At 36.5% G+C, this 27,458-nt stretch overlaps 5 protein-coding genes across 5 annotated transcripts in view; 3 read left to right on the top strand and 2 right to left on the bottom strand.

Annotated features, from left to right (window-relative positions):
* Positions 1 to 1,268, bottom strand: part of LOC114460977 (proteasome subunit beta type-8-like) — a 5,080-nt gene extending 3,812 nt beyond the window's left edge. The window contains 2 exon segments of the mRNA XM_028442889.1: positions 557 to 698; positions 917 to 1,268. Of these exon segments, the coding sequence (XP_028298690.1) occupies positions 557 to 698; positions 917 to 1,066 (292 nt within the window). The 5' untranslated portion in view covers positions 1,067 to 1,268.
* Positions 1,269 to 2,020: 752 nt separating this feature from the next.
* Positions 2,021 to 6,629, bottom strand: LOC114460951 (proteasome subunit beta type-7-like). Its single transcript, XM_028442849.1, has 8 exons — positions 6,325 to 6,629; positions 6,058 to 6,142; positions 4,480 to 4,577; positions 4,266 to 4,406; positions 4,071 to 4,186; positions 3,499 to 3,557; positions 2,323 to 2,474; positions 2,021 to 2,255 (listed from the first exon to the last, which is right to left on the bottom strand). Exons 1-8 carry the CDS (start codon positions 6,384 to 6,386, stop codon positions 2,144 to 2,146), a joined length of 825 nt encoding a protein of 274 aa, XP_028298650.1. The 5' UTR covers positions 6,387 to 6,629; the 3' UTR covers positions 2,021 to 2,143.
* On the top strand, positions 6,223 to 11,606 carry LOC114460952 (proteasome subunit beta type-6-B like protein-like). Its single transcript, XM_028442850.1, has 6 exons — positions 6,223 to 6,523; positions 7,040 to 7,110; positions 8,178 to 8,320; positions 9,085 to 9,215; positions 9,280 to 9,424; positions 11,308 to 11,606. Exons 1-6 carry the CDS (start codon positions 6,476 to 6,478, stop codon positions 11,433 to 11,435), a joined length of 666 nt encoding a protein of 221 aa, XP_028298651.1. The 5' UTR covers positions 6,223 to 6,475; the 3' UTR covers positions 11,436 to 11,606.
* A 1,397-nt stretch (positions 11,607 to 13,003) lies between these two features.
* Positions 13,004 to 15,298, top strand: LOC114460956 (proteasome subunit beta type-9-like). Its single transcript, XM_028442856.1, is given in 7 exon segments — positions 13,004 to 13,040; positions 13,043 to 13,068; positions 13,928 to 13,995; positions 14,058 to 14,189; positions 14,663 to 14,792; positions 14,877 to 15,018; positions 15,090 to 15,298. Coding segments are annotated over 7 exon segments (648 nt in total). The 5' UTR covers positions 13,004 to 13,018; the 3' UTR covers positions 15,218 to 15,298.
* Positions 15,299 to 17,550: 2,252 nt separating this feature from the next.
* Positions 17,551 to 27,049, top strand: LOC114460941 (antigen peptide transporter 2-like). Its single transcript, XM_028442826.1, is given in 13 exon segments — positions 17,551 to 18,199; positions 20,589 to 20,797; positions 20,799 to 20,834; positions 20,836 to 20,935; positions 22,281 to 22,486; positions 22,554 to 22,751; positions 23,295 to 23,423; positions 24,009 to 24,197; positions 24,279 to 24,458; positions 25,744 to 25,765; positions 25,768 to 25,902; positions 26,162 to 26,298; positions 26,793 to 27,049. Coding segments are annotated over 13 exon segments (2,322 nt in total). The 5' UTR covers positions 17,551 to 17,613; the 3' UTR covers positions 26,988 to 27,049.
* The last annotated feature ends 409 nt before the right edge of the window (positions 27,050 to 27,458 follow it).

Genomic DNA, 27,458 nt, shown 5'->3' with positions numbered 1-27,458 from the left:
GGGGCCACACAAAATTAGACCATGGACCGCATGTGGCCCCCGAGCCTCCTGTTGCCCATGTCTGACCTAGAGGTGATAATATCAGTGATATATATATATATATATATATATATATATATATATATATATATATATATATATATATATATATGTATCTAATCACTGACTTAAACACTAAAATGAAGTCAACACAACTCATTATTACTTAGTTTATGATTATTTTTCACTGACGTGTCAAATCCAGGGGGACACGACTTTTTATTAGGTGTGTTTGGTTTATTGTATTTAACTTATTGTTTATGGAGGTAGATTTGTGTCTTTATTATTCAATCAAAGAAAATAAATGTTAAAATGAATAAAATCATATTTTGCACCTAAAAAAATGTACATTTGAATACTTTTATTAGATTGAAGTGATTTTTCTTGAATAATAAAGACACAAATGTACGTCCATCATCTCTTTCCATGACTTCAGATAAACACAGGTTGTAACTTTATTCACTGATGGATATTTACAGGTGTTAGAAATGAACCAAAGTCAAAGAGTGGCTCATACCCAGATATTTCCCTGCAGAGGCCCTGGAGTCCACAGCCACGATGACTCCGTGTCTGAACTTGAAGGCCAGGGTGGTGGTGCCGTGGTTCAGTTCGATACAAACTCCTCCGTCACGGTTACAGGACTGTACAAACCCCGAGGGCTGAGGACGTGACACCAAAGAAGGGTTGAATGACACTCCACCAGGGTTTATTACACACATCTGGGTTGATCTGATAGTTCTTAGACTTTGTGCGTCTTTACGCGCCGCGGACGCATGGAGACGCACAAAGTCAGGTGATACACCGCGTCTGACGCTCTGCTGTTACAGCAGCTACAGCTTTGATTTGAAATAATGAAAAAGTCTGTGTTTATACTCACGTCTACACCCAAAGGAACAGAGAACTGCTGAGTCATGGTACCAAAGCTGTAGTGGTTGGGTCTGTCCATGAGATCCGTCTGTCCCGGAGCAATAATGTGTCCCCGGAGGTCAGAATAGGGTTTGTACCCACTGACATCAAACAGAGCCATACTTTAAAACACCTGGAGGAACCAAACTAATCAATAAATCAACTCAGAAATATACAGTTTGGTCGATACGGTTTGTTGAAGTCCAGATCGATGAATTCCCAGCGCAGCAAATTCGAAAGTGAAAGAGACTTGAACAAATGTCCAAAATTGTCGTGTTTGTTTTAAAACTTCAAAATAAAACCACAAATCTACCAACTTTAATCCATAAACTTGATTGTTGATTAACTTTTCCCTCAAATGTTGATACATTACTCAGAAGCATAGATATTAAAGAGGTTTTTAATAAATGAAACTAAAATGTTAAAGTTGAGCCAATAGGAATGCTTGAAATCATTGCGTCATCAGTTTCTAGGAGGAAGTGAAACGCACAGGTTTAGAAGAGGCAGATCAGACCATCAGGTAATAAAGTTTATGATTAGTTGTCCTTTAAGTTGAATGAATAAAAAGTCATTATCTGTTTAATATTTAGTTTGTTTTACTACTGACAGTTTCACACTTTAGTGTTTGTTGTAATAATTCACAATTCAAAGATTGAACTTTTATCAAATACAAATTATTTAAGATGAAATATACATTTTATACTTCATTACAACCTTATTTTTTATGAAATATGTTTATATATATATTTGTCATTTGCACTAAACTTTGTACCTTTTAGTTTTAAAACCTGTTTAATTCAGTATTTAGTTTATTTTTATTGCATTATATTTAGTCTGTTTCTTTTAACTATGTGCCCTTCAATCACCTGTAGTTTTTTATTAATTGAATTAATAATAAAAAATAATCTGAAACATTTAATATCCCATAAAATTATTTGTTAAATATATTCCAATTGTGGAAAAAAAATTAAATAGAACTTTATATCCTTTATAAAATGCTTTTTTTTTAAATTACATTTAATCAGCTCTGGGATTGAATTGTGATGATGCAGCGTAAAAACTAGACAACATGAAGCAAGGTTTAAAGAACATTTTATTATTGAGTTAAACAGATGTTTCCAGATGTTTGCGATGTGAATAGTTGCTGATTGAGTTTAAACAGTGAACATGACGCTGTGACGTCACTCTGCTCCAAAGCTCATCCTGTAACCATCTTCTTCACACTTTCATGGACCACTTCAAGCTTCAGGGGGACGACTTTTTCAGTCAGCACCCGCGTCGTGCCTGGACGATACTTGTACTTTATTGTCCTAAGAAACAGGAAGGACGAAGTTCTGAATCCACACAGTAACAGGACACTAAAGACCACGCAGTTACCTGTCGTCAGTGAACTCTGACTCCTGGTACGGTCGGATGTAGTCCACGCCGTCTCTGGTGATCACACAGATGTCGATGTTGTTGCCCGAGCCGAGGTCGCTCATGATGCCCGCCTGGATCGCAGCGCGCACCAGATCCTTCGCCTGCTCCATCTGATAGAAGAAGAAGAAGGGTTTCTTTTAACACTAGGGCTTGTAGGAGCCATGATTTATTTCTAACGTTACCTTTTTTGTATTTTATTTTGTAGTTCTGTTTACCTGCGCCTGATGTGGGCGGGGCCAGAGGGTAATTTAGGTAAATGCTTTACGTCATTATTGGAATAAACAAGCAAATATATGAAAGGCAATATGGACATGTTCATTTTAATCCATAACAATCCCTGAATGCACCCAGTAGTGGACAAAGTAAAAGACCTGGGCTTTTGTTTTGAAGTTAACAGGAAGTTTAGTCAGTAGCACAATGGAACGTCTCTGATAATCTGTAAAATGTGTCTATGTGAGTTTTATGGATCAAATGATCACATGTTGATATTCTACTTGGTCACTTTCTCATTTCAAATGTTTTCAGAACTTTCAAAGTAAAGGTGGAGAATCAACAGAGATATTTAGCCTCAGTGTGAACAAGGTTTTTAACGTTATAGGTTCCATCTGGTATCGCTGGTTTTGGAACCAGATTATCCTCATTTGTTGGCCCTGATTCAATAACATAAAGTCAGTTTTATGTCCTTTGTCTGTGGTTTAACTCTTTAAATCCATTAAAGATTTATTATCCACCACAACATTAGCTTTTTAAATCCTATTTCACTCATAGTAGTACTAGTAGAGTTAAATCTGACCTAATCTGGATTATTGTCAGAATATCTGGATTAAGAGTTGACTCAGAAATCTTACAAATACATTAATTAAAGCAGATTTATTTGGTGTATGATCCCCAGTTATTAAATCATCGTAAATAAATATTCTGAATTTATTCTGCTGGAGTCACATGTTTGTAAAGATGGAAACCAGTTCAGATGATTTCTGATGTTTCCTCTTGTTCCTGAACGACATGCTTTTTTATCTTTTTTATTTTATATTTTTAGTTTTGTGTTATCAGACTACTTAGTATAGTTTCTACGTTTAGTATTTCATGTTCAAAAGACAAAATCAGGTGTAAATAATAGCCCTGTGCGTTTACCTCCAGGTCAGGTTTAAACCCGTCTTCTAAAATCCCCAGAGCAGCAAGATCTCCAGATCCTAGAACAGATCAATACAACAGATCACTACAACAGATCAATACAACAGATCAATACAACAGATCTACACTATATATACTACACCATGTATACTACACTATATATACTACACTATATATACTACACCATGTATACTACACTATATATACTACACCATGTATACTACACTATATATACTACACTATATATACTACACCATGTATACTACACTATATATACTACACTATATATACTACACCATGTATACTACACTATATATACTACACCATGTATACGACACCATGTATACTACACTATGTATACTACACTATATATACTACACCATGTATACTACACTATGTATACTACACGATGCACTACACACGTTCTACCACAGACTCGCACAATCCCACAAAATAGACGCATAAGTTAAAGGTCGGCTCAAAATGGGCCAAAAATCACACAGTGTATGTCTGCCTTAAGGAGACTCAGGATTTAAACTTCTCTAAAAAAAAACCTAAAACAAATGACATACCCATTGAAAGATAAGCCGTTTTATCCACACTCCCGTATGGACCCACTTTGTACAAGTGGTTCCCAGTACAATCCACTCCACCTAAAATCAGATTGGCTCCAATTTGACCACGATACCTGTAAGCCAGGAACATTAAAGTTTAAATAAGAAGTGAGTGATGAGTTAAAGATGTAAAGCGTGCATATGACACGTCACCTGTAAAGCATGTCCTGCAGAATGTTGGCGGCCATCACCACGCGAGGGTTCCGCCCACTGTTCAGAGAGAAGATGGTGAGGTTGGAGGAGAGCAGATCCGTGGTTTTCTCAGTGTCTGCTGCAGTGCCTGCTCCACAGCAGCTGAGAAACGTAACATCAGAGGGTTATCAATGAACACCAGCACCACATTGTACCGTATGTCTGATAAACTCACTATATGTTGGGGGAAATGTAGTGAATTTTGGCGCACGCCTTGTCCGCCACCACCTCACTGGAGGTCGCCCTGGTGTCAGCCCCCAGCACCACCCCATCCTGCACCAGCAGACGCAGAACAAAACACATGGTTTATATACTGTATAATATGTTTAGTGATCAGAAAACTTCCCTCACTTTGTAACTTTGTGTTTTTAATTTCCTCGACCAGGAACGTTATATTTTCATCAATTTTTAACCAAGACCTTAGGCCACAAGTGTCAAACTCGAGGCTCGGGGGCCAAATCCGGCCATTTAGACCAGTGGTTCTCAACCTTTTCAGCAAAATAAAGGTCCCAGAGAGCGGGGACCCCCACTGTAGCTGAAGGTGGTTGAACACAGACATGAACATTGAAGAACAGTCATGTGGAGACAGGACCATCTATAAGGGGGAATAAAGGAGAGATTTTTGGGGTCCATCCATAAAGTCAGTAAAATGATGGTCTATTGTTCTATGAATCTGTGATAACCACATTTATTTATTCATCTGAATAATATCCACTGTTATCCAGGAACGTTTATTATTATTATTATAGTCATCTTAAAGATGGAAATCCTGGTTTTAATCACTAATAAAATGGTTCAAAATGACCAAAAATGGTGGAAAAGTTGGTGAAATGGAATTTTAAAAACCACAGAAATTAGTTAAAAGTTATAAATTAGAGTGGATAAAAACAGACAGAAAAAGTGGCAGATATGGTTAAATTGGGAAAGATAAGCATGAAATATGGTGAAAAGAGGTTAAAAGTGACAATAATGGATGAACATATGTGACATTAGGTGGAAAAATAAGTGCTAAACATGTCTGGAAAGTGGAAGAAATGTGGCAGAAAAGTCATTGTAATGTGATGTAGAAGTGTCAGAAATGGAGTAATGTAGCAAAAATACATTAAAAGGAGCAAAAATATGGCAAGTTTGGTAAAGTTGTAGAAAAATGGTTAAAATTTTTTTTAAAAAGGCAAAATTGGGCTTGAATTGTTTAGAAAATAATCTTACTTTCTTGAAAGCATCTGACCACCCCCTCCCAGTGGATTGTGACCCCAAGATGAAGAACCCCTGGTTTAGAAGACATTTCTCTCCCCATTAATAACCATACAGTAGGTCCAAATGTCCATCATATTATAACATGACGTTACAGCTGCATGAGAAATATTAAAGAAATACTAAAGAAAGATATCTATCAATCTATCAATCTATCTATCTATCTATCTATCTATCTATCATTTATCTATCTATCTATCATCTATCTATCTATCTATCTATCTATCTATCTATCTATCTATCATTTATCTATCTATCTATCTATCTATCTATCATCTATCTATCTATCTATCATTTATCTATCATCTATCTATCTATCTATCTATCTATCTATCTATCTATCTATCTATCTATCTATCTATCTATCTATTTGTTTAATATCATTTTAATATCAGTTTATTGAGGAAACATATCAGTGTTATTGAGTGAAATGATTCAGTGTTTGTTAGACTGAATTATCTCCTTATTAGTATAAAACCAGTGCAGTTCCATTACTCGCCTTGAAAACCACTCCAGCTATAGTGGTGCCAGTTTTTAGGGGTTTGGGAGTGTGTCCCCCATCATTTCTCCCCAACGCAGCATTCCTAGAGACAGGTTGAAGAATCACTTATTATTAGAGGCCAAAAAACACGAACCAGAGGAAAACAACCAGGTTTACTTTCACTTTCTCTCCTTCACAAAGCGACGGTTTATGAGAAGCTCGATGTTATATTTTTAACCAGATGATGATGATTAATCATCAGAAGTAGACCAGGTGTGCACTTACCGTGCAGCGTTGTCGAAATTAAAGCCAGGAGCCGGACTTTGGAGGACACTTGATAGCGCCATCCACGCTGCGCTGCGCCTTTACGCGTCTGGGTGCGTCTCAGGATCCGCACCTTTCCTTCTTCTCTTTCGTTTTTGGAGTGAACGTGACCATGGAGAGACGGTGCACGGGGTCAGAAGTCAAAGGTGTCAGCACAGGGGTGAGTAACACACACCCAACATTCAGTATTCAGTGAAAGGTAACCACACAGCGCCTTGTATCGTCTTTAAAACGAGTTGTATCGATAGTTCATTGTGCGCACAGGTGATGCTGTGACCGTCCTTTACAGAGACCTTTCAAATTAAAACAGATTTTCAAAGTATGTCCACTTCTGTGTGTTAATAATAAGCACGTTGTGTTTCACATTTAAACTATTAAACCACTGTTATGGTTAACTTTCAGTTCTAAAGCCTCATAGACGAGCCAGACTACAACTCCCAGAGTTCATAGCGGTACCATCTCCTAATGAATGAACAGATACGTGAAAAAGCTCAGTCTGTCTAACTGTATAGTAACATATATTTCTAAATATATCTATCTATATATATAGATCTATCTATCTATCTATCTATCTATCTATATATATATATATATATATATATATATATATATATATATATATATATATATATATATATATATATATATATATAAAAAAAACTCCATGTTTCTTCAGACCACCATCCTGGCTGCCATTTATGATGGAGGGGTCGTGATTGGTTCTGATTCCAGAGCTTCCATTGGAGGGTGAGGATGATGATGATGATGATGATGATGATGATGATGATGATGATGTAACAGGATGCCCATGTTTTACTAAAGCTCAGAAACAAACATGCAAGAGTACCTTATATTAATTATTTATATTTTATTTTATTTGGGAGGGACATGGACTTACAAACTGTTGTAAACATGTTGGATTTAGCAATAATAATAATAATAATAATAATAAATGCTAAATTACATATGGAGTCCCTTACATTTAACATAAAAATGTCACAAAACACATAAATATTTTATTTATTTATTTTTTAACATTTATTTTTTTAAACATATAAAAGTAAAAGGAATGTCACAAAACAAGTCAAAAACACAAAGTAAGAAGATTTCAATACAACATTTACATAAAAGGAGGAGGAAGAAGTCTGACTTATTTAATCCTAACCCTCGTTTAACCAGTATATGAGCTACTTATATATACATACACATATATGCACCTATACATATATATACATACATCTATATTCATAAACAATGTACATACAGTGATATTATATAAGTTATAAATATTATATAAGCTACCTATATTTACACATATGAACACAATAATAATTATATTCATAAAGGTGGAGACCTCACCTATTGTTCATTCTATACATTTCTCTACCCATACCACGTATACCATGTCTGTATAATTATGTTATTACATATTATTAGCTGTGTTTTACAATTCTTACTTTAAATCAGACAAAGTGTTTAATCCTGACTCGTTGTCATGGGCACTGAAGACAACATGGTCCAAATAATGCAGTTACTGAGTTAAAAGTAAAACATGAAAGCCTTAAAGTTTCCACAAAAAAACAGAAAGTAAACTATTGATGCGTTTTTAAAATTAAAATACCAACTTTTGCCGTGAAACATCAATAAAAATCCCTTTGCTGTTCCAACCTCATGTTACAGCTCACTAAAGGTGTTTTTGACATGTTTTTTCCCGTATATTTGAATGTTAATATCCATCAGTTTATAAGAACAAAACTTTCATAATGGAGTTTTCCTTTTGTATTGTGTGTGTCCCGTTTCTCGCTGTTATTTAGGGAATATGTGTCATCAAAGACCATCAACAAAGTCATTCAGGTCCACGACAGGATCTTCTGCTGCATGTCTGGATCTCTGGCAGATGCTCAGGCCGTCACCAAAGCAGCCAAATTTCAACTGTCCTTCCACAGGTTTGTCCACTGTCGTTTTTTGGTTTATTCTCATGACATTAGACACAGTAAACACAGATCCCATAGGGATTCTCTTTTTGTTGTTGTTTAAACCAGTTTAGTATCATTTGGACCGTAGTATATATTCATATTAAAAATGTAAATCCTTCTTTTCATCAGAAATGAAATGGGTTAAAAGTTGGTGAAATGGAATTGTAAAAAAACACAGAAATTGGTTAAAACTTACAAATTAGAGTGGGCAAAAATCTGGCAGAAAAAGTGGTAAAAAGGGTTCAAAAGTGTCAATATTGGAGCAATTAGTTTAAACTGGCAAATAGTGGGCATAACCAATGGTGAATTGTGGTTAAATTGGCAAATAATAAGCATGAAATATGGTGAAAAGAGGTTTAAAAGTGACGATAATGGGTCAATATGTGCAACATTAGGTGGAAAAGTGGTGGAAAGGCTTTATAAGTGCTGTAACATGTCTGGAAAGTGGAAAAAATGTGCAGAAAAGTCATTGAAATTTGGCAGAAATGGGATATATGAGGCATAATTGCATTAAAAAGAGCAAAAATGCAATAAAAAGTGATGAAACAGGTTAAAATATGACAAGTTTGGTTGTAGTTGCAGAAAAAGGGCAAAATTGGCTTCGAATTGTAAAAAAAAATATTCCTAGTTTCTTGAAGGCATCTGGCGACCCATCCCAGTGTCTCACAGCCCCAAGGTTGAGAACCCCCGGCTTTAAACCATTGGAGAAATCTGTTTCTTTGTGACCGATAGTGATTCCTCCCAGTGTTTCAGATGGAGCGCCCCCCACTGGTGATCGCAGCAGCTACAATAATGAAGGAGTTGTGTTATAAGAACAAAGAGGATCTTCAGGCTGGTTTCATCACAGCAGGATGGGACCACCGGCATGGACCACAGGTGAGACGCTGATCCAGGAAACATCTCAGAGAATGGAACCAAACATCACGTTTAACCCGTGCAGGTGTACGTGGTGTCTCTGGGGGGGATGTTGGTGAGTCAGCCCGTCACCATCGGAGGCTCAGGAAGCACCTACATCTACGGCTACGTGGACGCTAAATATAAACCCAACATGAGCAGAGAGGAATGTCTACAGTTTGCAACTAATGGTACTTAAAAAAAATCTAATGTCAATGCTTGATGTGGCTGTGATGGTTAATTGTAATTGGCAATTGGAAATGACCAAATACAGTACATAGTAATCTTAGGAGTTCTGATTATTTTTCTTTTGTAACTCCTTTGTTGTAGAACTCCTCCTAGACTATTAATGTAGCACTAATGACATGTAGGTCATCTCATAGGGACAATCTCAAGGATGTGCATTCAACCTTTTTTGGGGCCAAAATGTCAAGGTCAAGGACAAGGTCACGTCAAGTGTCCAAAACCAAAAATTTCTATATCTTTACGAATATTTATCGTACAAGTTTGATGTTTACATTTGTGAAAAGCTCATCTCAAGTGGAGCATTTTATTTCATTGGACTGAAGCTGTACGACCTACAGTGACGTGCAGTGACCACTAGGGCTGGGTAGGCACATTGCAAATCCAGACCACCAATGACAATTTCATATGTTTCTGCTGGCAAGCGTTAATTCAATTCAAATCAACTTTATTTGTATAAAGCAATTTCCAACAAAGTCATCTCAATGCACTTATCAAAATATGAAATTCATAATAAGAAAGAAAAAACCCAATAAGATCCACATGAACAAGTGTTTAGCATCTAAGAAAATCAACATCATAAACACCATTAAAGAAACATAAACAATTATTTAATATAGCCTCCATACTCTCCCAACAACATATATCTCATGACACGGCAGCACATCTGTTGTTGTGTTGGAAACACAGAAACATGGAGAAAATAACAACAACAACAACTCAGAACAGCCTCAGTGAGGAGCATCCACAAAGTCAATCCTTCTTTTGTTCCATTCACTGTAGAAAGTACCAACAATGTTCTGACCTTACCTTTGCTGAAGGTCTGGTAGCTCAGGTGTTGGTCTCCATCTTTTAAAAGATGTCGTTTTCCTCAAAAAAAAGTTTCTCTATTCATCTCTAGCGCTGTTATCCTGACTGTAGTGTTATCCCGCCCACTAGCTAGAGAACGTAGCAGCAGCAGTCACATGGGATCAATTCACTAATGCACTGTGAACTTACGTATAGCATTTAGCATAGCGCGGTTACGTCCAAAGGCAGTGTAGAGAGCTGCCTTTGGACGTAAATGGTTTTCATCTTGGGGACCTGATTGCGCATGCGCAAACGCGTAAAAACACGCTATGGGAACAGAGGCAGAGCTGCCGTGTGCTATTGAGAGGGGGCGTGGCCTCCTCCTGCCTTACAGCGGAGTGAGACTGTGCAGCCGTACCAGGAAATAGCGATGTTTAGTCATTTGGGTTATGAAACGCACAAAATGCTGACACTTTCAAACTTATAGGTACTGTAGGCTATTGGAAATGGAAAAATAAATAATTATAATTATATCATAATTAAAGCAAACAATCAAAATATCATTCATCCTGGGTAGGCACTGCCTACCTTACCTACCCTGACGGCACGTCACTGACGACCTACCAGTAAAAAGATTGGTAGGGGTCAAAGTTCATGACGTCAGAAAAAACAAATGAACTTGGCCACCATTGAACAACATTCCCTTTCAATGAGTGACCTTGACCTTCGCTCAAGGTCACAAGCCTCCTGTTGTCCACGTCTGAGCTAGAGGTGATAAAATGATCTATATATATATATATATATATATATATATATTAATCAGTTATTACTAGACATTTCAGGCGACTCCATTAAAATTAAAGAGGACCCCACATGGGGGTAACAACACTTACTTTATCTGATGCTGAGTCATTTCACACAGAAATGTCAAAGATGTGACATAAATAAGCCTCACTCTACCAAATCATTCCTGCTTGTGGCTCATTTGAATAATTGTGTTTTTTCACCTGACGTATATTGACTTTTTTGTGAATGTTCTCAGCTCTGGCTCTGGCCATGGGTCGAGACAACGTGAGCGGGGGCGTGGCTCACCTGGCGGTCATCAGTGAAACAGGTGTGGAGCACGTGGTCGTACCTGGAAACAAACTGCCTCGCTTTAACCACGAATGACCTCCTTCATCAACATGAAATAATATGCAGTCATCATCATCATCATCATCATTGTGTCAGGAATTTAGAAAATACTAGAATTAATCTCTGTGTTGCTTCTGAAACAGCTTTTTAATTGTTTTTGTTTTTAATTCAAGTCAAACCAAAAGTGTCCCATATATTCATTTTGGTTGTGATTTTGTAAATACATCATTTTATTTTCAATGACATTTATTATGATGAATTAATTAAAAGAGAATATAATTCCCTCCCTGAGCACTCAGAGCTGTAAATTAATAAATAAAACATCTCTGACTGGTAGACCAAACGTTTGTTTTTACACTTTGTTTCAACCTGTTGCAATACAGTGTGGCACCATTATATAATCACATATTTAACACTATTATTATTATATTAAAATGTGTCCTTAATTATTATTAGACACATTTTATTTCCATCCAATTTAAAGTTAATCTTTTTATTATGTTTCATTTTCAAATGGACTTTTGTCTTTATTATCTCCATCACTACTTTAACTATTATGCTTTATTTTCACATTAAACACCCTATTTACTAAATATTTTATTTACCCAAGATATTTACATGAATTTATATTCATTTCTATTCTAATGGTAAAACATGTAATATTAAAATTAAAATAAAGGTCTAAATATAATTTTAATTTTCTGAAATTCATTGTATGCCGCATGTAAAAACTGTTTCATAGCAACATATTTTTGATCATTTAGCTCATTTCATGTAAAACAGAATGTTCAATATCATTGTTAAAAATATGTAAACCTGAAAAAAAATCTAAATGTAAAAGTTTGATCTAACGTTAAATTGAAATCTAAATGTTAAATGTAAATCTAAATGTATAATTTATATCTAAATGTAAAATTTATATCTAAATGTAAAAATGTATATCTAAATGTATAATTTATATCTAAATGTAAAATGTATATCTAAATGTTAAATTGGTCACCAAGTGTAAAGCTAAATGTTTAGAAATGATACAAAGTGGGCAGGTCAGCCCCTGTCAATCACGTGGCCCCGCCCACTTTGCATAGTTCCTAAAGATTTAACTTTACACTTGGCAACTGATTTAACGTTTAGATATAAATTTAACATTTAGATATAAATGTAACATTTTGATTTACATCTAACAAGACCCCTTTGTTGTATTTATGCTGTTATTTAAGCTTTTTTTTTTTTAATGTTTTATGCTACATTTTATATAATTTAAGCAATATACAGTAAATGAAAAATTATATAAATTGGGTGATTAGCTGTATATATATATATATATATATATATATATATATATATATATATATATATATATATATATATATATATAATTTAATGCTAAATAATGCATTTGAACAAAATGGAATCAAATCATAATTTATCTTCAACAACGTTAAACACGCACGTGTCGTGCACGAGCCTCAGGGAGAAAACACGAGCTTGTTGTGATTGGTTCAGCAGCAGCTCAATGAGGAAGGATCAAACTTTCGTTTTCGATTGGATCAAACATGGAGTCATTCTGAGACACACACACACACACACCGTGTTTTAGTGTTAATAACCACTGGGAAACCATGCTGGGAGGAGCTGGTCCAGAGTTGTGACAGAAGAAGTGAAAACTGGAGTAAGTTCTACTTTATTTTACCCGTTTTAAGTCTTTATTCTTTCATCTTGTTACGCACAGAGCGCTGCGTAAAGTGCGCATGCGTTAAAGCAGTGGTTCCCAGCCCTTTTTGGATCGAGACCACATTTCAAAATCATTACCTCAGATATTTTCATATTCTATTTTATATAAACTAGATTTATATTTGAGAAAGTGAAAGTATAGAATACAGTTGTTTAATATTGTGCTTTGTGTTTTAATTATTATTATTTTTTTAAATTAAAATAATTCAACAAATTATTTAAATAATTTGTTTATTTCTTGAGCCATTTTGTGTATTTTTGTTGTCAATTCATACATTTCTCTGTTATTTTTGTGTATTTCTAGTCGTCTTGTGCAACTTTGGTTAATGTAGTGTACTTCTGTCCACATTTTATGTTTTTTGTTGTCTTTTTGTATTTTTAGTCACCTTGTGTAAATTTTGGGTAATTTTGTGGGTTTTTGTTCACGTTTTAGATTTGTTTTTTGTTATTTGTGTATTTTTCTGTAATTGTATGTTTTATGAGTCATTTAGTGTTTTTTTGTCATTTTGAAAATGTATGTGCTATGTTATATTTATATACTGTATATGTATATATGTGTGTGTGTGTGTGTGTGTTTCTTTTAATCATTTTGTTTGTTTACTTTGGGGGCCACACTAATGAGACCATGGGCCACATGTGGCCCCTGAGCCTCATGTTGCTCATGTCTGAGCCTGAGGGGATGAATGAGCAACATATATTTTTTAATCTAGACATTTCAAGCGACTCTAGTTAAATTACAGGCGACCCCGAGGTTGAAAAACACTGCTTTTAACTCATGTTCTTGCTTTTGTCTGCAGACAACCATCATTGCTGTTGAGTTTAATGGAGGGGTCGTACTGGGGTCAGACTCCCGGGTGTCTGCTGGGTAAGAAAAGAGAAAAGTTTGTTAGAATGAATATTATTATGATTTCTTTGTGTTGCTCTCAGCGATGCAGTGGTGAACAGGGTGATGAACAAGCTGTCTCCGCTCCATGACAGGATCTACTGTGCTCTGTCAGGGTCTGCAGCAGACGCTCAGACCATGGCTGAGGTAGTCAACCACCAGCTGGATGTTCACAGGTAAATAAACACCCATCAGAGGGAATTTAGATACATATCTCTGTTAACTTTCATTGTTAATGAGTAGAACAAACATGCGGTAATCTGTTCCTCCAATGTAACCTTTGAATGGTACAGCCTATTTTAATGTCAGATCCTTTTTTTTTTAATCAAAAATGTAAAATTTAAGACCCTTGGGCCAATTCTGGCTCATAAGAGCATCCAATCATTCAGCATGTACAGTATGTATTTGACATTTTAACAAAACAATGTTATGAAGTGTAACACTGGTTAGTGAATGCTTTGCACCTTGGTGGATTGGAAAAATAGGTTTTTGAATACTATTTTTTATGGAGGTTCTTGCTATGTTATAGTAAATAAATACATATTTTCATTCATAAAACTCAAAAGTTTTTGAAAATCCTTCCATTTAAAAGTTATAATTATGTTTGAAATACGTCACCCTCTGACTGTTTAACGTCTTTTCTCATCAGTATTGAAATAGGTGAGGATCCCCTGGTTTGCTCTGCTGCCACGCTGGTGAAAAACATCTCGTACAAATACAAAGAGGAACTAATGGCACATCTTATTGTTGCTGGGTGGGACAGGAAAGATGGAGGCCAGGTACGTTTGTCTCATAATAATTACAATTAAAACTGGTTAGATCTCTGATGTCTTCAAAGAGCAACAACTTTCCTTCACCTCCAGGTCTTTGCCACCCTGAACGGCCTCCTGACCAGACTCCCCTTCGCCATCGGAGGCTCCGGAAGCTTCTACGTTTACGGCTTTGTCGATGCCGAGTATCGTAAAGGGATGAGCAGAGACGAGTGTCAGCAGTTTGTTCTTAACAGTGAGTTTCCTCGTACACGTTGATGTTGTTCGTGGCAGAAGGAGAATCAGAGTCCTGTCTGTCTTTCATAGCTCTGTCTCTGGCGATGACCCGTGACGGCTCCAGTGGGGGCGTGGCCTTCCTCGTCACCATTGACCAACACAGCACAGAGGAGAAAATCATCCTTCCAAAGCACTTACCCAAATTCTTTAATCAGTGAATCATTTCTAACACTCATCAGGGGAAAACGTGCACCATAGGTAATATTTCAGATAAATAAATAATAGAAAGAAAAAGAACATTTCTGTGTAATGTTTGTTCATTCATTACAGTTTTTATTCTCTCTTTAAAAAATGTGACAAAGCAAAAAGAGTTGCTTCTGTTTAAAGGAATTTGTTCTGCCAGAACTTTGTTCCATACATGAAGAAATAAAAACTACAGAAAATTGGTTAAAAGTTGCAAATTAGAGTGGCCAAAACATTGAGTTTAAACTGGCAAATAATACACATGACAAATCATGAAAAAACAAAAAAAAAACATGAAATCTGGTGAAAAGAAGTTAAAAGTGACAATAATGGGTCAACATATGTGACATTAGGTGGAAAAGTGGTAGAAAGGGTTTAAGTGCTGAAAAGACATTAAAATGTGATGGAGAAGTGTCAGAAATGGGAGAAATGTTGCAAAAATGCATCAAAAAGTGCAAAATAATGGCAAGAATAAGTTATGAAAATAGATAAAAATATGTTTGGTGTAGTTGCAGAAAAAAGGTAAAAATAAGCAAAAAGTGGCTTGAATTGTTTAAAAAATATTCCTAGTTTCTTGACGGCATCTGGTGACCACCTCCCAGTGTTTTGTGACCCCCAAATGGGATCCTGACCCCAAGGTTGAGAACCCCTGCTGGGAATCAAACCCATATAAGTGCATAACACGGCACCATGACTGAATTACTGTTAGATACACAATACAGAGTTATTGGGAGTCTGTTGATACACACAACATATAAAAAGGGGGTTTGTCTGTTATTATGACAAAAAGGACAAACTGTTACTGATGATATACCTGAACTAGGGCTAAAACATTCATGCGTTAATTGTGATTAATCAATTACAGAAAAGTAACGCACAAAAAAACAAGGCGATTTATTGCTTCCCTCTTTTTTTTTTGCGCTCCAACCAGCGCGGAAACCTCTGGATCCACTTACAGGAATGTATTAACAATAAAACAGGATATATGACCGGCTTCTGATTCAAAACCCTAATATTCTTTGCTAAATACCACGTACACAAAGCCTAATGGAGCCAAAACAACATCACTTTCAAAACAAAATCACACCATATTTTCACACAATTGAAACCACTGCAACAATAAGGTCATAAACATTTACAAAACTTCAATAAATATATCCACACGGGCACCTAAAACATCCTTTATGATTATTGTGTTTATTATTCCTTTGTTGTCTGTTCCTTTTATTGTCTTCCTGTTCCTTTGTAGTTGTTTGTTCATTTCTGTTTAACATTGTGTTGTATTTAAATGCATTTAAATTAAGTTAAAAAAAAAAAAAAAAAAGGTTTTTGTTAATCTTAATACACAAAAACACATTTTTTTGGGAAGTTTACAAAAAAAAATCCTGAAAAGCATGAATACTGTATATCTTAGTTAAATTTAAATTGTGATTTTTGAACAATGCAATCCTAATATTCTTTATCCATATTCCACATTATGTTAGCACTCAGTGATGAAATAATAAACACTATTTAGTTGTTGAAGCTCAGTTATAAACCAAAATCCATTTAAACTGTAAAAACGTTTCCTCTCGTGTCAATTATTGTGATGCCATTAATTTAAATTAATTATCTACACTTTATACCGAATCTTGTTATTTTTCTGTTGTGCCTAACTTGTTTTATTTACTCTGTTTTATTCACAATGAAGGGGAATCACCTGTTTTATGAAGGACCAAACCTGCCACAATTAAATTAAATGAAGAAATAAATAGGAAACATTTTAAAGTAAATATAAATAAATAATATAGGTGGGGGGAAAAATACAAAAGTTTAAATATAAATACATTATTAAATAAATAAATGTTAAATATATATATATATATATATATATATATATGTATGTTGTCCAAAAAGTTAATACAAATTGATAAAAAAAAAAAAAAAAAAAAAAAAAAAAAGTAGAAAATAACATAGAATAGAGTTTATTTCCATATGTATAAGCTAAAAAGAACAGGTACAATGGAATTATTGTGCATGTCGTTAAGTCAGATGGGAAAAAAATGACAAAATAAAATAAATAAATTATTAAAAACAGAATATAAATGAAAATACTTTTATGTATAAAAATGATTAAATTAATAAAAAGTACAAAATAAAAATAAACAAGGCTTGTATTTTATTTTTTTTTGCATTTTTCTGACTTTTGTATTTGTGTATTTTTTCCCCACGTTTATTTAGCTATTCATTTTTATTTTTTATTAATTTTGGCAGGTTTTATCCTCATAATAATATTTAACCCTGACAAAAGAGAAATGAGGTGTTAGGATGAACTTGTCCTGCTTTGTCTTGTGTCTGAGCTCTGACAGGAAACGTGTGATGTTGATGAGAAATGAACCAAAAGTCTCTGAGGCTCCAACAGCCTCACACACGTTCATTCAGTAGAACCATGGCTCTGGGTTCACTTCTAAAGCTGTCCGTTCTGTCTTTGCTGCTGAGCGCGGACGTGTTTTTTAGTTACGCGCTGGGTTTGGTGTCCGTGTCCGTGTCCGTGTCGTCTCCGTCCGTTGCGCACATGGCGCTGCTGTGGCTGTCCGCAGCTCTCCGTGGCTGGGCTCTCATCGCTGGGACTCTCGTCACCTTCGGTCGGCCGGTGCCGGTGCTGATCCGGTCCATAGCGGTGTACAGTCTGCTGCCCGCCGTGTTTGAGGCCGGGTCCGTGGTTCTGAGCGGCCAGGGCAGCTGGTGTGACCGACCGGGTGATGCGCGATGCTGGGTGATGTGCGCAGGCTCGTCCGTGGCTGCTGCTCTGTTCTGGGAGCTCAGCATCCCCGAAACATCTGGAGATTCAGAGGGAGAAGAAGAAGAAAAGCAGAAACACAAGTCCAGAGTCCTGTTCATCCGGGTCCTTCGCCTCTTCAGACCTGATTACCTGCTGCTGCTGGGGGGCCTGATCTTCCTGTCTCTAGCAGTCATCTGTAAGTATAGAACATCTCATTCACTCACAAGACAAGGTTCTCAACCTTGGAGTCAGGGCCCTATTTGGGGTCATTGAGAGGGGGTTTCCTTCAAGAAACTAGAAATATATTCTGAACAATTTGAGCTCATTTATACTTATTTTTTTATCTTTTTTCTGCAACTACAACAAAGTTGCCATATTGTTCTCACAAGAGTTTTTATTATAATTTTTACTTTGTCATGGAACTCCTCCTAGACTATTAATGCATCACTAATGATATGTATGTAATCCTATAGGATTAATGTTAAGGATGTGCAGTCGACCTTTTTGGAACCAAAATGTCAAGGTAAAGGTTGCGTGAAGTGACAAAAACCAAACATTTCCATATCGCTATGTATAATTATGGTACAAGTTTGATGTTTACATTTATGAAAAGCTCATCTCAGTATTTTATTTAATTAGACCAAAGCTGTACGACCTACCAGTAAAAAGATCAGAAGGGGTCAAAGTTCATGACGTCACAAAATAAAACACTTTTTTCCTATAACGGCCACAAATTGAGATGCAGTGCTCAGACTGGTACCATTGAAACAACATTTCCTTTCAATGTGTGACCTTGACCTTCGCGCAACGTCATATTTAAGGTCAAGGTCAGTCTTTTGTTTTTCCTACATTATTACTTTCAATTTAATGGAAAAATGAACAAACTTGTCAACATCCAGATACATGTTGTGAATACAGGGTTTGCTTAGTTTAACCTATTTTCATCACCTTTTAATACATTTTTTTTGCTAAGTTACTCCCATTTCAGCCACTTTTCCATCAAATGTTTCCACCTTCAAGACATTTTCAGCACTTATATAAACCCTTTCCACCACTTTTTCTACCTAAAGTCTCATAATGTCGGTGGTTCCCAAACTTTTCACTGTCCCGTTCATCTTCATAATTTTAATCTGAAGTCCCACTACTGTCAGGATGGGGTTTTATTTTGTAGGGCAGACAGGAACTCTTGGCTGGTGATGAACTAACTGCTCTGTGTATAAATGGAGAGGCTTTAGTTCAGGTCAGTGCTGAGACATATTGTGTTCTAACTTGTTATCTGGACTATGGTTCATGTCAGTAGTTCCTGGTTCTACAATAAGTGTTTTTGAATTTAGTATTCCAGTGTTTTTGTCCTACATTTGAACTTTCTTCTTGTGTACCCGTGTTCTGTGTTCTTGGATTGCCTTTTATGTTTTTTAAATACCTCTGCCTCTGTGAACTGACCACCTGTAGTGTGTACTGAACCCATGCTTGTCTGACTGAGTCTAAAACAACAATAAATATTGGTGTAATGCATCTGAGCTCCGCCTCCATCCCTGCATTTGGGTCATCGCCTACACCTGTATGTAACACCTACTGAAAAAGGTTTCTTAGTTTTCTTTTTTTCACAAATTTGCAAAAATCTAAATTATAATTTTTTCATGTTGTCATTATGTGGTATTTTGTGTAGAATTTTGAGGATTTGAATAATTTCTGGATGCACTGTCAGCCATTGTGTGATTTGTGGCAATGCATGCAGGCTCCTGACTGCTGGTCTATTTATGTTCTAGTTTTCAATGTTGTCATGTTTTTAATTCATATTCATGTACCCACTATGACAATCTGTGTACCCCTGGGTGTACCCGTACCCCACTTGGAAACCAAGGGCATATGTTAATTCTTTGTCACTTTTAACCTCTTTTCACCAGATTTCAATGCTTATTTTTTTTTGCCAATTTAACCACATTCACCATTTGTCATGTCCATTATTTACCAGTTTAAACTATTGTTCCAATATTTACACTTTGAACCCTTTTTAAACTCTTTTTCTGTCTGTTTTTATCCACTCTAATTTTTAACTTTTAACCAATTTATGTGGTTTTTAAAATCCCATTTCACCTCCTTTTTCCACCATTTTTGGTCACTTTGAACCTTTTTATTAGTGATTAAAACCAGGATTTCCATCTTTAACATGACAATAATAATAATAATAATAAACGTTCCTGGATAACAGTGGATATTATTCAGATGAATAAATAAATGTGGTTATCACAGATTCATAGAACAATGGACCATCATTTTGCTGACTTTATGGATGAACACCGAACATTTTACCCATATAGACTAAAATTGTTCAGTAAAATAGAAGATATTTAAGCCCATGACAAAAATAAATAAAGTTCATATGAACATGCACAAGTTCTAAATAACCTAAATAACACAAAACACAAAGCCTCAGTGGATTTGTTGTCATTAGTTTCTCATTTTATCTGAGATTTCTCTGTTAGAACCAGTGATATTTAGTAGATTTATTTAAAATCATCCTGATTCTTTCTTCTCTGATGTATTTAATGCTAATCCGTGCATGTGTGTGTGTTTAATCCCAGGTGAGATGTTCATCCCGTTCTACACCGGTCGAGTCATTGACATCCTCTGCACTCAGTACCAGTCCAGTGAATTCCTGTCTGCTCTCCTTTTGATGAGTCTCTTCTCTCTGGGAAGGTACAGTATGTACAATATGGAGTGAAACGTTTCCTCTCAGGTGTGTCTATCTGCTTCATGGCCTCCTACTGAACTTCTCTCTCTTTGATTGGTGGCTCAGCTCTGTGAGCGCGGGCTGTAGAGGAGGTCTGTTTACTGTGTGCCATCGGCTCATACACCTGCAGGATCAAAGTCAAACTGTTTCAGGCTTTAACCAAGCAGGAGATCGGATTCTTTGAGACCATAAAGACAGGTGAGGTACAAACACTGCTTAAAGAAGCATTCATCCAGCCAATCAGAAGACACTATGTAATCCACGTTCATTCTGAATATGTTTAGGTTTCATTTATTCACACAAACTTTTTTCAGAAAATTTATTTTGATCTCATGACAAGTTTCGACTGCCAACTGTCAGTCTTCCTCAGAGGCACCTGCTGCTTTCTGGGTGCGACCAACTTGACAGTTCTGTCAGGCTGGTTACCAGACGTGTTAACAGAGACGTCCTGTTACTTGAATAAAAATGTACTCAAGTACAAGTAAGTCATACATAAAATACTTAAATTTACAGAAGTCTTGGAAACAAACGCCCTCTCTCTCCACTTTTTGAAAAAAATGCACATGTGCAACATTCTACCTGCTTCCAAGAGGGAACGCCTATTAAACGTGTGTGTGAGAAAGCGTGCACGAGCCCAGTTTTCCTCGTGATTTGAAGCCAAAATAACATTCTCTACAATACCTTTAATTACAAGTAAAAAGTAGCTGAATTAAATAATACTCAAAGTAAAAGTTACTATAGTTACTTTCACCCCTTCACGTTTATTGTTGGTAATAAATCTCGGTACGGTTCCCTTACATACAGTAAACATCTCATGTATAAACTTAAAAAGGAAAAGACCAAATTTACCACAATTGGAACTTCATTTATTTTCCTCAAAGGCATCTGTATAAAATAAAAGGTTTGTCAAAATGTACAATTGTTTTTTAAATAAAACAACACCAATTACTTCCATTCAAAATAGAAGAAAACATTATCAGACTCTAAATATAGATACATTTATGAACTGTAAAACATAAAATAAAATAAAAAAGTAAAAAAATATATTCAATGCTGTTTTCATGTGATACATTACGTTTAATCTGATTTTTCGACTATGATGTTTTCTGGTCATTTCATTTTTTGTAGTTTCACAATATCCGTTGATCATTTAAAAAATATTAATAATAATTTACTCAATGGGTGTAGAAATGTAATGAATTACTTCCTTTAAAACACACTTAAGTACAAGTAAAATGACTGATTTATAAATATACTGAAAAAAGTACAAATACCCATTAAAGCAACTCAACAATAATGTGAGTACTGGCCACGCCCCCTGTCGTCCAATGGTATCTGGAGAAGAGAGTCTCATAAAGTCGCATCAAAGCAATCAGCAGACACCTCTGAGGAAGACTGACAGTTGGCAGTCGAAACGTGTCAGAAGATCAAAGTAAACTTCCTGAAAACATTTGTCTTAATAAATATACTGCCAGTATTACTCAGAAGCTGATGAGCAGCTATAGAACACATTCATTGCTAATTATTTTTCATTTTCCCACAGGTGAAATCACATCCAGGCTTTCAAAAGACACCAAACTGATGGGAATGACTGTGTGTCTGAATGTCAACGTGCTGCTGAGGACTTTTATTAAAACCCTGGGTATGATCCTCCTCATGCTCAGTCTGTCGTGGAAACTCACTTTCCTCATACTGATGGAGACGCCCATCACTGGCCTCATCCAGAGTATCTACGACAAGAAGTACCAGGTAATAGCTCCGTCTGTCCCTGAACAAAGGCTTCCTATCAGTTTAAAATGGATGTTTGTCTCCTCAGAGGTTGACTCTGGCCCTCCAGGACTCCATAGCCTCGGCCAACAATGCTGCTAATGAAGTGGTATCTGGCATTCGCGTCGTTAGGAGCTTCAACTCTGAACGTCACGAAGCTCGTCGCTACGACAGGATCCTGCAGGACATGGGGAGCATCAAGAACCGCAGGGACACGGTCCGAGCAATTTACCTGCTCGCACGAAGGGTGAGAAGTTTAATGGTTCTCAACCTTTGGGTCAGGACCCCATATTTCCATATCACTCATTTCTGTCGACCCCCAATACTTTTTTGATCATGAGTAGCTTAGATATTTGTATACCGTATTTTACATTTTTTTTATTAGATGTATATTGAGAAAGTGAAAGTGTAGAATACAGTTTTTTAAAATAGTATGTTTTAATTTTACAAATAATTTAATGATAGTATTAATTTTATTAATTTTATTCAGTAATTAATTTTGTGTTTCTTTGAGGCATTTTGTGTATTTTTGTTGTCATTTTTTTAAATTCCTCTTATTGTTTGTGTTGTTTCTTTAATCGGTTTGTTCGTTTACTTTGGGGGCCACACAAAATTAGACCGTGGGCCGCATATGGCCCCCAAGCCTCCTGTTGCCCATGTCTGAGCTCAGTGTGATAAAATGAGCAATATATATACTTTTAATCAGTAATTACTAGACATTTTAGGTGTCCCACATGGGGTTTTTAGTTTCTTTTAATGATCCTCTGTTTGTTTGTTTCCCTGTGTGCAGCTGACAGGCCTCAGTATGCAGGTTCTCATGATGTTCTACAGCAGAACCTTGATCCAGACGGGACAGATGACCACAGGCAACCTGGTCTCCTTCATCCTCTACCATTCAGACCTCGGAGACAACATCAGGGTATCCCACAATCCTCTGTTCACTTCATTCTGTCTATGTTAAGGTTTCATTCATTAACACAAATATAGAGCAGTTTATTCTCAGTGGGGGCAGATTTTAGGTGGGAAATGAATAATTGAATCATTAATGTGCTGTAGTTTGCACTTCCAAGTATAAATAAATCATAAATATGTACGGCACTGATAATATCAAAGCAATTAGTATCAGATATCCGTCCCTGCAGGATATTCACTTTGAATTATTTGATTTTGTGGCCATTTTTTTATGTAATTTAGCAGATTGTGTGAAATAATTTGATGAAAATTGCAGGAATAATAAAAGCGTGGATGTAATGTTAGCCCTGCTAATACTGTGGTTTATTTTGGAAATATCTAGTTGAGATATTTACAGCTGAATTAGTTGGTCATTTCAGGGTTTCTTTTTTACTTTTTGCCACAGGCCGATTTGGATGCTCTAAAGGGCCAGATTTTGCCCCCGGACCTTGAGTTTGACACGTGTGAATTAAAGCTTTTCTCGACAGGAAAAAAACTCCCAGGTTCAATTATGATGACAAGGCTCAGTGGTTTCACACTTCGTCTCTTCCAGACACTCACCTACATCTTTGGCGACATGCTGAACTCAGTGGGTGCTGCTGGGAAAGTGTTTGAATACTTGGACCGAACCCCAAGGATCAGCACAGATGGAAAGCTGCGACCCGATCAGCTGAGGGGACACGTCAGCTTCAGAAACCTCACCTTCGCCTACCCCAGCAACCCCAGCAGAACAGTGCTGCAGGTAGGGATGGTAAACAGAAGAAGTGTTCATGAATCACAGTCAGGAGCAGCAGATGATCTTTTTCTTTGTTCTCAAATGAAGGATTTCAATTTGGAGCTGAAGCCAGGTGAGATGACAGCACTGGTTGGTGTGTCTGGAGAAGGAAAAAGCACGTGTGTGAGTCTGCTGGAGCGGCTGTATGAGCATGAGGATGGGAACGGACACATCCTGTTGGACAGTGAACCTCTCAAGTCCTACGACCACCAGTATTTCCACAAGAAGGTGAAAAACTCCACCTTTCTCACTCCATCTCTGATGGTTTCAATAGCTGTGTCTCCATTACAGTTTTCACAAAATAAAAGTGATATTTCTTAAGTTTCGACAAAGTATATTTGCAATTTGTACGTGTTTCCATTGAAGTTTGGTTTTGGAGCCTCTTAACAGTGTTTTCCGTTGACAGTTTTTTTGCACTATTTAGATTTTGTGCATTTCAAAGGGTAATGGAAATAATTCTGGCCCTGATTTTGCGTAGCCCCTAAAACAAATACACAAAATTACTCCCAAAACACAGGAAATTACAACGAAAATATACAAAATTCACACAAACAACTGCAAAAACACACAAAATGACAAGAGAAATGCACAATGCGACTCTAGCCATTCAAAACAACTCAGAGGGATGTGAAAAAACCACAAAATGACAAAAAAATCATCAAAATGACAAAAAAATCATCAAAATGACAAAAAATACATATCATTTTTTATTACGAGGGCATGGAAATGACTCTGGCCCTAATTTTGTGTTGGCATCTATTGGTATTTTCTTATGCCAGTTTATAAGCTTTAAGTAATGCGTAAACTATGTTTTCATGCAGTCAGGCTGATCAGTGTGTTTGTTCTGCTCCTCGACAAAGACGGTCACATTTTCTCTGCTCCCTCTTTTCCACCCGTATCTGTTTTTGCTGCTGTTATGTTTTTGTCTGGTCTTGTGAATCTAATAGGAGCCTCTCTTTGCGTCTCTATTCAAAACCATAATTATGGAATTGATCAGTTTGTCTTCTCAATGCAGTCGACCACATTTTTTCTACAAAACGAACATGCAGTGGTGAGCCCGCCTGTCCAAGCGAGGGACGTGGAAGACATCTACATGATTGGAATTATTGTAGCAGGCATGCTGCTGATTGGAGCTGGCAGCTTTCTGACCTATTGCGAAGTCCGTATTATGTTTGCGGCTGTTTTGGGCTTATTATCATTGGCTCCCAAAGCCAGCCGTCAATGCTGTCTCATCTATCCACTAGTATGTTGTGCAGAAAGATGCTCCGTCTTGTTTCTGGTGCGTGTACGCTGAGGAGGTTTTACAACCTGCCTTCTCCCTCACCTCTCCTCCTGTTGTTCTCCACTTTTCATCTAAATACGGGGCGTCGCCCTTGCGGTGACCACAGTTCTCCCGCTCCTGTCCTCCCATGTTATGTGTGTTATATGTGATTGTCGTTTCATGTTTCTTGGATGGGATGAAAGTGAAAGTGAATTGTCCCTCGGGGATAAATAAAGTATTGTGAATGACCAGGTGGTGGTGGTGAGCCAGGAGCCCGTCTTTTCTCAGGCTCCATCAGAGACAACATCGCCTACGGGCTCACTGAATGCTCATTGGATGAGATCCAGGAAGCGGCACGCAACGCCAACGCCCACGACTTCATCGTACAGCTGGAGAGAGGTTACGACACAGGTAATGAATCATTACTTTGCTTTATCTGGTCCTGGTGATTGTAGATTTAAAAAACAAATTAGGTTTTTCTTAATTTTAAAAGACTTTTGTAAAGATTTCTTTGTTTTTACATTTTTTTAACATTAGATAGAGTTTTACACACTTTTTGTTCTGTGGCTCTGTTTATCAGCCTTACAGGAGCACAGTGTGGCAAAGTGTTTAAGATGTAAAATAATACGTTAATATGTTATTTAATATGTTAATGATGTGTTTATTTTAGAGGTGAGTGAGGGTGGTGGTCAGTTATCAAAGAGCGAACGTCAGCGGATCGCCATCGCTCGAGCTCTAGTGAGACAACCTCAGGTTCTCATCCTGGATGAAATCACCAGCTCTCTGGACTCTGAGAGTGAACATAAGGTATGCTGCCTGTTCAGGGGCCGTGATAAACTCCACCTTTATGGAAAACCTGCAGAATGTTGTAGATGATTGTATGATGTTATCTCTTTCTGCATGTTTGACTTTTAATTATGTTCAACCCTATGAAGGAAATGACCTGTACAAATACATTTGCCTTTCCATGAGTGTTAGATATTAGGGCCACATTAAAATAAAAACAAATCAAACAGGAAATAAAAATGTGTTTTTTCTAATGTTTCAGCCATAAAATAATAATTAAAAAAATGCATTTAAAAAAATAATGTACTGATTTACAAAAACAGTAAGTAAATAGAGAAATAAAAAAAAGAAATAGGATTAAAATAAAATAAAAAATACATATTACAATAATTCAGTGACCAAACCAATTCTTACAGCTCAGATGTGATCAAAACATAAAAAATGAATACTTAAATAGACAGTATTAATAATGATATTCTTTATATGGGGAAACAATGTATTTGTCTGTTGCACAGGTACAACAGAGCCTGGCGAACCGTCCCAACCAGACGCTACTGGTGATTGCTCACAGGCTGAAGACTATCGAGAAGGCGGATCAGATTGTCGTGGTCCTGGCAGGCAAAGTGCAGGAGAAAGGAACCCACCAGGAGCTGATGGCCATGAAAGGAAGTTACTATAAACTAAGAGAGAACTTTAACTCACCACAGTGAAGAGTCACATGAACATCATCATCATCATCATCATCAGTACTTCATTTAACTCCCATCTATGAACGTTACTTATGTGAGTTACACAAAGGGATATTTTTGTATTTGGGGTTAGAAATCATTCATTCTAGTCTGTATGGTTCAAACTCAAGGCCCAGGGACCAAATCCGGCCCTTCAGAGCATCCGATCCGCCCACTGGAGAAAGTGAAAATAACATAAAACATGAATCATTGTGTAAATTACCAAATAATTCAGTTGTAAATTGTTGTTGAAAGAACTACTGCCATAATCTCCACTAACTGTGGTTCATAGGAGTATTTACCTTTGTGTGTTAAAATGTTCACTGTGACCTTCTATCTTTGTGTGTAAATATTTTTTTGTCTTAATATAATATTTTCTAATGTCTCTAAACTATCATATGTTAAAGTTTTCATTTATTCAAACAGCTTTTTTTCAGGAAATTTACTTTGATC

This window comes from Gouania willdenowi, unplaced genomic scaffold (genome assembly GCF_900634775.1).
Source record: "Gouania willdenowi unplaced genomic scaffold, fGouWil2.1 scaffold_85_arrow_ctg1, whole genome shotgun sequence".
In the NCBI taxonomy this organism is placed as follows: Eukaryota; Metazoa; Chordata; class Actinopteri; order Blenniiformes; family Gobiesocidae; genus Gouania; species Gouania willdenowi.
The sequence above is the reverse complement of the archived record's forward strand: the minus strand, read 5'-3'. Positions and strand labels throughout refer to the sequence as shown.

What these genes read in the sequence shown, in the direction of transcription:
- LOC114460952 (XM_028442850.1), top strand. Translation starts at nt 6,476, where the DNA reads ATGGAGAGACGGTGCACGGGGTCAGAAGTCAAAGGTGTCAGCACAGGG. An exon ending in TCAAAGGTGTCAGCACAGGG is followed by an intron (nt 6,524 to 7,039) that starts GTGAGTAACACA and finishes ATGTTTCTTCAG; the next exon opens with ACCACCATCCTGGCTGCCAT. An exon ending in CTTCCACAGGTTTGTCCACT is followed by an intron (nt 8,321 to 9,084) that starts GTCGTTTTTTGG and finishes GATTCCTCCCAG; the next exon opens with TGTTTCAGATGGAGCGCCCC.
- LOC114460951 (XM_028442849.1), bottom strand. Translation starts at nt 6,386, where the DNA reads ATGGCGCTATCAAGTGTCCTCCAAAGTCCGGCTCCTGGCTTTAATTTC. An exon ending in AATTTCGACAACGCTGCACG is followed by an intron (nt 6,143 to 6,324) that starts GTAAGTGCACAC and finishes ACCTGTCTCTAG; the next exon opens with GAATGCTGCGTTGGGGAGAA. An exon ending in TAGCTGGAGTGGTTTTCAAG is followed by an intron (nt 4,578 to 6,057) that starts GCGAGTAATGGA and finishes CTGCTGGTGCAG; the next exon opens with GATGGGGTGGTGCTGGGGGC.